This window comes from Anthonomus grandis, chromosome 6 (assembly GCF_022605725.1).
Source record: "Anthonomus grandis grandis chromosome 6, icAntGran1.3, whole genome shotgun sequence".
Lineage (NCBI taxonomy): Eukaryota > Metazoa > Arthropoda > Insecta > Coleoptera > Curculionidae > Anthonomus > Anthonomus grandis.
This window is the reverse complement of record NC_065551.1, coordinates 22,296,438-22,306,858: the sequence shown is the minus strand read 5'-3', so window position 1 is coordinate 22,306,858 and position 10,421 is coordinate 22,296,438. Positions and strand designations below refer to the sequence as shown.

Genomic DNA, 10,421 nt, shown 5'->3' with positions numbered 1-10,421 from the left:
GTTAATATGAACAAATCTGTCATATCGTATATTGCAATAGAAATTCGTTTGGCATTTTACCTAAAGGCTTATAAAATAGAAATAAATGTTAAAAAAAATTTCATATAGGATGCACTATAGAGTTTATATTATATTCTCGTTACATTGAACTAATTCATATTCCTAATATAATACTACTGGGGAAATAATCGAAACACCCTCGTTGAGGTTTACAGAAACCGCAAAATAGGTAAGACGTATTTTATGTATTGTGTTCGGGTTTAACGGTATTAGGTTTCGACACCGATAAGGGTTATGCAACATGGGCCCTTACAAGGATTCATAAGATTTGCGTATAGATAAGCGTAGGAATTAATTTATTTACTTGAGAACTTTTAGCGAATTCATAATTGATTAGGGTCAATATTTAGGAAGTGTGCACTTAATGGTATAGACTATCTATTATATCTCAAGAATCTTTGACCTTTAAGACAGTTAAAAAATACAAATTATAACAAAAATGCCAACGAGGAATCCTCTAAAAATCTTTTTAAGTTGAAAAATGGCCGTAAAATTATAGTAAATATACAATATTTAAATTTGACCAAAATTACTAAATTAACATATAAGTTTGATAACGCTATTGGAAACCTGGGGTAAATTTTCTATGAATTCCGTTAAGATTAATATTTAGCAATTTAATATTTAATGGCTAAATCTTATATACTTCTTGAACAGTTTTTACTTATATAATTAATTATGTTACGCCACTGTTATGTTTAATCGTCATCTATCGTAGATAGACATTGACATTTCGTAGCTTACTACGGCTCGGCACTCGAAGGCAGAAGCGATCGTCGTCACTTCAACAATCTCCACGCGCTCTATGTGTAAGAGTGAAAGAAAACATAATATTGCGTTGTTCACGCGTTCAGCTCAACGGAGCCGTCGCGATTGGGAGGGGTTTCTACCTTTCGATCTCTCTCTGTTACAGTCCACTATAACGTAAACTTAACCATCACATTAAAGTTGTAAAATTGAACTTTTTGTGTTTTAATCCACCCGCAAGTAGAAAGATCCTGCCAAGCCTATTTGGAACAAAGGGAATTCTGCATTGTCATATGGTCCTTAAAGCCGGATATTACCCTATTTATCAAGCAAGCCGCTACTTTGTAAAACCGAAGCCGACGCCATCGCCACCCGGTGCGTTTTTATACGTTCAAATACGTGTTCTCGAGCACTTGAAGCTACCCATGCATTAGTGCCAATGGAGTGAACTGGATTTTGTATTGCACACCTACTGCAATGTCAGGTCAGTCCTTTCCAAATCATTTTATACTAATAAATCCTATGAAATTTTAATGCTGCTGTCACTTGAACAATTCCGGTGATATTTAATTATATTTCAAACCTTTATTAGCGTTTTTTAACCAATGTTCTATATAATTTTCTTTATTATACCGATTGTTCAGCATTTAATAAATTAATTTATGAGTGGCTTATAGTAAAATCACACAGTAAATAACTACATGTTCTATTTTATTGCTATTTTGGTGTGATTTTTATGCATTTTTATGCAAATACTAACCAATTTTGTCATTTTAACATCGTATATTTAAAATAAAAAAACTGTCCTTGTGTGTGTTATTCGATTTTTTTATGCTTTAAATCCTATACGACTCCTTTAAAATGCCCAAACGAAACACTAAGCAGGTAAACGCTAACTCTAGTGAAAATGATTCTGAACAAGCCGAGCTCAAACGTCAAGTCGATCTTTATAATAATCTAGTGGCTCGCCGTGATGCCATAACTAACCAAATTAACCGTTTTCACAGTTTTTTGGAAACTAAGTGCTTAACCCTAAATGACCCACGTCTAAAAATTGACCTAAGCGCCCGACTTAACAGAATTGAATCTTTAAATACCGATTTTGAATCTATTCAGCTTGATATTGAGCAACTATGCATTAAAAATCAGTTTGACGAAGCGAATGAGCAGGGCCAGGAAAGAGAGGAATTTGAAAATTTATATTTTGACAATATTTCTCAAGGTAAATTAATTCTAGAGAAAATTATTGCCGCGCAAACACCAAATTCGGACGAAAACGCGAATTCTAGTTCCCCTGTGCATTCACCATTTTTTCTATCTGGTACCCAGTATGGCCCACGCCTACCTCCTATCCCTTTACCAAAATTTAGTGGTTCATACGAAACGTGGACCAACTTTAAGGACACGTTTATCTCGCTTATCGAAAAAAATTCACAAATTAATAACAAAGAAAAATTTTATTATTTACAATCGAGTTTGCAGGGCGAGGCTGCTCAACTCATTAACTCTTTAGCTACCACCGAAAGTAATTACAACACCGCCTGGTCTCTATTACAAGAGCGCTTTGAAAATAAAAAGGCTATAATACATTCACATATTAAATGCATCTTTGATCTTAACCAAGTAAGGGACGAATCTCACGAAAGTCTTAGAAAACTCTTAGATGGATTTCAAAGCAATTACAAATCCTTACAAAACTTGGGAGAACCTGTTTACCAGTGGTGTAGCCTAATAATTTATTTACTTACCATGAAACTAGACTTAAATAGTCGTAAGGAATGGGAATTATTTTCACGTAGTATTGACAAACCTAAAACTAGTGACTTTTTAAACTTTTTATCGCAAGGTTGCCGATTCCTCGAATCTTTTGATTTTAAATTAAGCAATAAAAAACTCCAAAAACCTGAAAAATATGAATCTAAATACGAACGTAAAACTTTACTTACCTCAAATAATTACCCTAATTGTGTCTTATGTAAAGAAAACCATTTTATATACTCCTGCCGAAAATTTCATGACTCACCAGTAGCCAATAGATTTTCGGAAGCTAAGCGTGCCAACCTGTGCACCAACGGTCTACGTCCTGGACACCGTCAAGGTGACTGTAAGTCTTCATATTCTTGTCGAGTCTGCAAAGGTAAGCACCATTCATTGCTACACATGCAAACTAAACTCACACATTCTCAAGACACTCAACCTACTGCTCAATGCAATACTCAACCTCAGTCTAATACTCAACCTAACACCGGCTACTCAAGACCTTCTACTTCTACAAATACCGCATTTATCCAGCCAATTGACGATGATCATATCGATTTAACTAATCCATCTACTACCACAAATAACTCTTAAAATCTTTATTGTTCAAATGCAAGCCAAAACTCATTTATTCTGCTTTCTACAGCCCTCGTAGAAGTTTTCGATAAAAACAACCAACCTATAAAATGCAAGGCTATCCTAGATAATGGAAGTCAATCCAATTTATTAACCCAAAACCTATTTAATAAACTAAACTTACCTTATTATCCTATTAACATGTCCGTCACTGGAATAAGCCAAAACCAAACCACTATTTCTAAACGAACCCAAATTAAAATAAAGGCTCTTCCTAATAATTTTACTTTCAAGGTATCTGCCTTAGTTATACCTAGAATAACCCAACCAATCCCTCAATTATCAATCAATGCTTCCAACCTAAATATCCCAAGTGATCTTATTCTTGCTGATCAAGAATTTTTAAATTCTGCATCTATTGACCTACTTTTAGGTGCAGAAATTTTCTATAGCCTACTTAAACCTAGCCAAATTAAACTCGGCAAATACAAACCTATCTTACAAGACACCAAACTTGGATGGGCTGTAAGTGGACCTATTCCTGTATCATTATTTAACTTAAATCTCCAACCTCAGACTTCAAATGCTTTAACCTGCACCACCTCCGATAATGCTCTTCAGAAATGTCTAGAACTTTTTTGGAACTCTGAAGAAACCACCGAACAACTTCAAATCAATAATAATTATTCTCTGGAGGAAACAGAGTGTGAAAACCATTTTCAGTCTACCACACGCCGGGATCCTGCAGGAAGATTTATTTTAAATCTACCTCTTAACTCCAATGTGTTTATACTTGGAGACTCTTTACAAACCGCACTTAAGCGTTTTAACAGCCTAGAACAAAAACTTGCTAAAAACCCTGAAATAAAAAAATCTTTCTCTGATTTTATCTCTGAATACATTTCTCTCGGACATATGTCCGAAATTAACCCGATAAATGATACTCACCTTTCTTATCCAGCCTATTACTTACCTCACCACTGCGTTGAAAAGTCCGATAGCCTAACTACACGGCTCCGAGTTGTGTTTGATGGCTCATCTGCTTCTTCTTCCGGTTTTGCTATTAATGATTGCCTCAAAATTGGACCCACTGTTCAAAATGATCTATTTACCATTCTACTGCGTTTTCGAGAACACAACTATGTTTTAACTGGAGACATCGCCAAGATGTACTGGCAATTTTTAATTGATCCTAACCAACGATGCCTTCAACGCATTTTATGGCGCAATGAACCTCAAAAACCACTTCTCCATTATGAATTAAATACTATAACCTACGGCATGTCAAGCAGTGCCTTTCTAGCCACACGTTGCCTAAGGCAAATTTCATACGATATCTCTGAGTCATATCCAATTGAAAGCAATATCATTAAAAATGACTTTGACGTCGATGACGGAATAACCGGCTCATCTACTGAAGAATCCCTTTTAAATATCCGTAACAACCTTGTAAATATTTTTAAATCCTATGGTCTAGATTTAAGGAAATTCTATTCAAACTCTAAGACAATCTTATCTGACATGGATGACCCTGTAAATAATGTAAATAAATCCCTTGCTTTAGATGCAACCCATCATCACAAAACTCTAGGCATATCCTGGAATCCAGAACAAGATAACTTTATCTATAATTCTACCTTTAAACTAAATACCAATATTGTAACCAAGCGTGTGATCCTTTCACTGATTTCTCAAATATTTGATCCTCTCGGTCTCCTTGGACCTATGATCTTGCAAGTAAAACTTCTTTTGCAGAAGCTTTGGCTTCTTAAACTTGGCTGGGATGATCCCGTACCTGTAGACATTTTTAGAATATGGAAAAATTTTACTTACCACTTGTCACTCGTTGAGTATTTCAAAATTCCACGCCAAGTAACCATTAAAAATTATACTTACCTGGAACTCCATGGTTTCAGTGATTCTTCGATAAATGCCTTTGGCGCATGTGTTTATGTCCGTACCCTGGACTCCCTAGGAAATATTTCCGTCAACTTACTTTCTGCCAAAAGTCGCGTAGCTCCTTTAAAGGCTGTATCATTGCCGCGCCTTGAGCTATGCGGAGCTTTACTTCTCTCCAGGCTAATGGACAAAATCCTAAAATCTCTGAATTGTAAGCCAAACAAGGTGTACTACTACACTGACTCCACAATTGTATTATGCTGGCTTTCCCAACAACCAAGGCAACTAAAAACATATATTTGTAACCGTGTATCTGAAGTCCAGAAAACTACTGATATAGATGATTGGCATCACATCACATCACATCGAATCAAAACCCTGCTGATATAATATCAAGAGGTATGAGTCCTCAAGAGCTTAAATCTTGTACTTTGTGGTGGCAAGGTCCATCATTTTTATGTCAACCCGCAGAATATTGGCCCACAGATACTCATATTTCCAACTACTCACGCAAGGTTTTCGACAATGACACCCTCGAAATGAATCCTAAGTCAATCATACTTGCTTCAACTGTGCCTAAAGTTTCTATTTTTGAACTATTTTCGAATTATAATAAACTTATAAATGTAGTCGCTTATTGCTTTAGATTTTATCAGAATCTAAGGTTACCTAAACCTACACGTCAGATAGGACAATTAACGTTATTTGAACGTAATCATGCCTTAACCATTTTAGTAATCATAACTCAAGAAGAAGAATTTGCTTCTGACCTACGAGATTTAAAGAATAAAAATCGTTTGCGTTCTCAAAGTAAATTAAAGGCTTTAAATCCATTTATTGATAAAAACGGAATACTGAGAGTAGGAGGACGGCTCGAATACTCTTCTCTCGACTATGAGTCCAAACATCCTATACTCTTACCAAAAAGACACCCATTTACTTGTTTAATCATCCTTCATACTCATGAGAAAAATTTCCATGCTGGTACACAGGCCACATTGTCTTTCGTGAGACAAACATTTTGGCCCATTCAAGGAAAATCTGCTGTGAAAACTGTAATTCACAAATGCATTACTTGTTACAAACAAAATCCTAAACCTTTAAGTACCCTGCTGGGAGATCTACCTAAACCTCGAGTAACTCCTTCTAGACCGTTCACGCATACCGGTATGGATTATGCTGGGTATTTCATGATAAAAGATTCAAAACTTCGAAACCGAAAATTTATAAAAGCCTACTTATGTATATTTGTTTGTTTAGCCACCAAGGCTGTCCACCTAGAGTTGGTGTCAGATTTGACTACTCGCGGTTTTCTGGCCATGCTCAGGCGTTTCGTTTCTCGACGTGGCTTATGTCAGCACCTGTATTGTGACAATGGCACAAATTTCGTTGGGGCTAATGGTGAGTTACAGGAAATTTATAAGCTTAATCAATCCCCCGAGTTTGAAGAATATGCTAGAAATAACATGATTCAGTTTCATTTTAACCCTGCTGTTTCTCCGCATTTTGGGGGGTTATGGGAAAGTGTGGTGAAATCGTTTAAGCATCACCTCCGGCGGGTAATATCAAATGACAATCCCCTCACTTATGAGGAGTTTTACACTTTCATAGTTCAGGTGGAAGCAGTGTTGAACTCACGTCCCCTTTTACCTCTTACTAATGATCCCAATGATTTTGAATCTCTGACTCCCGGACACTTCCTTGTCGGCCATCCTTTAAACCTGGTACCTGATATTGATTTGGAGACTACGCCAATCAACAGATTGAACCGGTACCACATGCTGCAATCTTTAGCGCAACATTTCTGGCGCAGATGGTCAGAGCAGTACTTACATACCCTCCACGAGCGATCAAAATGGCGCTTTAAGACCGATCCTGGAAGCCTTCAAGACTCTCTTGTTTTACTGAAGGAAGAGAACAGCCCACCTTCCAAATGGACTCTTGCAAGAATTGTCAATCTTCATCCCGGGAAGGACGGTATAACACGTGTTGTTAGTGTTCGTGTTGCAAACGGGAATGTTTTTAAACGCAGTATCGTTAAGATCTGTCCTCTACCTATTTCAGATGAGCGAATTCAAGGCTTCTAAAATGACTTAAGACTTTTACTTGATTTTATAAGCAAATTAATAACACTTTATTTTTTATTTACTTAAGTTAATTAGATAATATACTTGTATCAATTTTTAATTACCTCACGGTAATTTTTTGTTAGTAATTTAAGTTATTTATTTTGTAACCTCTTTGTTTTAAGTTGCGTGACCTTTCTCCTTTCTTTAATCAATCAAGTTGTTGAAAGATACCTTAGTACTTTCAAGTATATAATTAATTATGTTACGCCACTGTTATGTTTAATCGTCATCTATCGTAGATAGACATTGACATTTCGTAGCTTACTACGGCTCGGCACTCGAAGGGAGAAGCGATCGTCGTCACTTCAACAATCTCCACGCGCTCTTTGTGTAAGAGTGAAAGAAAACATAATATTGCGTTGTTCACGCGTTCAGCTCAACGGAGCCGTCGCGATTGGGAGGGGTTTCTACCTTTCGATCTCTCTCTGTTACAGTCCACTATAACGTAAACTTAACCATCACATTAAAGTTGTAAAATTGAACTTTTTGTGTTTTAATCCACCCGCAAGTAGAAAGATCCTGCCAAGCCTATTTGGAACAAAGGGAATTCTGCATTTTCACTTCTTAATAAAATTTTATGAACAAGGTGTCATATAAAAGATAATTTTTACCTTTTAATGAAATTTTGTAGTCACATAGGTTAGTTAAATAGGTAAGTTAAAAAAAGTTAGATGGCGCAGTTCACTTTTGCTAGAATTTTCCTGAAATTTCTCTTAAATTTCCATAGATCGGTATGCGTTATCTTGAAAATTATAAAACTAGATTATTGCAAATTATAAAATCTGAACTTTGGCAAAACCGCATATCGACATTTTTATTATTATGAATAGTTTTTTTAATATCCAGATTATCCAGTAAGTCATATCGAACCATGCGGCTTAATGAAAGGAGTAACTATCATTTTGGTTTGTTTACTGTCGTGTAAAAGAAAGATTACTTCTTAATATTACTACGAAAGTAAAAACGCCCTTTACAAATAAAGAGCTGTTGGGTAGGTTACATGTATATTTTGAGTGCTTTTAAAATAGGGTCATAGCCTTAGGAATATAGTATGCTCTACAGTACCACAACTCGCATTCGGACCTATTATTACAGACACGTATTTACTCGATTAGAAAGACGACTTAGAGAAGAGTCCAAGAAATTTTGACTCAAATAAGTAATCACAGGAAGGAAATAAGTCGAAAATTTAAGAATTTTTAGCTTGTATTTATATTTATTTACATGTTATTATTCGCGAAATTTTCAGGGATTTGAGACACTCAGTTAGTTTTATTTATAAAATTTTAATGGATTTTAACATGTATTATTATCCCTTTGCTGTGTACCATGCCTTATTTCGAAAAACGCCTAAATTATTGTCATTGTCTTCTTAGCATGATGAGGGATGATCGCCGTTTTATGGATAAAGACCTATAGATAGATGAAGCCTCATTTACCAGCAATGGTAAAGTTAATTGACATATCATGACTGATGTGATAATAGTCCTCAATAAATGAATGAAGTTAGCCATCAATCTCGTTGGATATTGAATCTATGGTGTGGAATTGTTGAAGAAAAGATTTTTGGCACTTTTCTCTTTAATAGAACTCTAATTAATACATTCCAATTTTAATTTTTAATTATTAATATGCCACAATTATTAGAAAACTTAACCCTTGCGACAAGAATTAATTTATGAAAATTATTATTTCCCAAAGATTACATGTTTCGCTTACAATAAAGCATACAAAAAAAATTATATATTTATATATGTCGCAGGCTTATTGTAAAATCAGTCGTATTGTAATACGTCTAGGCTTTTTTAATATGCCTATGCATATTGTAATATAGTTCAAATAATTTCCAAATATCACTTTTTGACTAATAATCTTAAGCACTAAAATATGCAAAATTCAATATAATTTCATGTGTCTCTGTGTTTTTATGGGAGGGGGCGCAAAATTCAATGTAATTTCACGTCTTTCTGCGTTTTTATGGGGGGAAGGCTTATTGCACAAGTATTAGTAGCATGAAGACCTATAACATTAGCTTTTACATTAGCTAGTGGTGGAGATAAACTAATAAATATTATTAATTTAGCTAAAAAAAGTTACATTATTCTAAACATTTCATATTGGACACTTTGTAATTATTATTTTACAAAATTGACAAAAATACGTCTTTTAATTTCAGAATACGGAAAAAGCAGTAAAAGACCATGGACCCTAGAAAAAATAAGAGAAGTAAGCGATATTTTAGTTAGTTCCCGGGAAGCAAAAAATTAAGGAACTAGAAGGAATAATAACCAGCTGTATTACTCACTTATTTATGAAACTATGGAAATTGGTGGAACAAGAAAAGTTATTAAAAAAAGAACCAAGGAAGATGATCACATCATTTTCATAATTGCCTATGAAGAGTTTTATAACAAATTAAATGAAATCATATTCAGGTACGGGTCACGGAGGCCGCTATAAGATGTTAATGGCATTGAAATCCAAGTATGCAATTCCCAGACTAGCAGTAGAAATAATTGTTAAATGTTGTACAACCTGTGCGGAAAAAAAGCAACTTCCTTAAAAAAGTGTGGTAGTGAAACCCATTAAATCCAAAGATTTTAATCATCGCGGACAAGTGGACCTTATCGATTTACAGTCAACGCCTGATGGAGAATACAAATGGTTAATGAATTACCACAACCATCTTACCAAATTTATTCATCTCAGACCTTTAAAATCTAAGAATGCCAAAGATGTATGCGACGAACTTCTAAATTTTTTTTTAGAATTCGGAGCTCCTGTTATCTTGCAAAGTGATAATGAAAGAGAATTTGTAAATCAGATAATCCATGAAATGGTTGCTCTTGCAAGATCATTAATGGACGCCCGCGTCACCCGCAAAGTCAAGAAAGTGTTGAAAGATCAAACCAGGATGTGGAAAATATGCTTAAATCTTGGCTAAAAGATAATAATTCAACAAACTGGTCCCTTGGCTGCTATTTTGTTCAGTGGCAAAAAAAATTCTTCCTATCACAGGATCATTAAACGTTCCCCATACAAAGCTTTATTTGAAATGGATTTTCAAGTTGATTTGTTTTCTACTAATTTGCCTTCTATACATACTATAAACAAAGAAGAAGATTTAGAAACAACTTTAAATAATAGTTCAACTGGAGGTTGTCCAGAAGATACTTTAGCTGATCGCTACGAAACATCTGATGGGGTACACGATGCCACAATAACTAGCTTACAAGTCGACATGACTAGCAA

The 10,421-nt window shown here is 35.0% G+C and overlaps 2 protein-coding genes across 2 annotated transcripts; both read left to right on the top strand.

Annotated features, from left to right (window-relative positions):
* The first annotated feature begins 3,342 nt into the window (after positions 1–3,342).
* On the top strand, positions 3,343–5,430 carry LOC126737624 (uncharacterized). Its single transcript, XM_050442601.1, has one exon. It carries the CDS (start codon positions 3,343–3,345, stop codon positions 5,428–5,430), a length of 2,088 nt encoding a protein of 695 aa, XP_050298558.1.
* An 11-nt stretch (positions 5,431–5,441) lies between these two features.
* LOC126737623 (uncharacterized) lies at positions 5,442–7,127 on the top strand. Its single transcript, XM_050442599.1, has one exon. It carries the CDS (start codon positions 5,442–5,444, stop codon positions 7,125–7,127), a length of 1,686 nt encoding a protein of 561 aa, XP_050298556.1.
* The last annotated feature ends 3,294 nt before the right edge of the window (positions 7,128–10,421 follow it).

Bases quoted from the DNA above. Each gene is read 5' to 3' on its own strand.
- LOC126737624 (XM_050442601.1), top strand. From the start codon at position 3,343: ATGTCCGTCACTGGAATAAGCCAAAACCAAACCACTATTTCTAAACGA.
- LOC126737623 (XM_050442599.1), top strand. From the start codon at position 5,442: ATGAGTCCTCAAGAGCTTAAATCTTGTACTTTGTGGTGGCAAGGTCCA.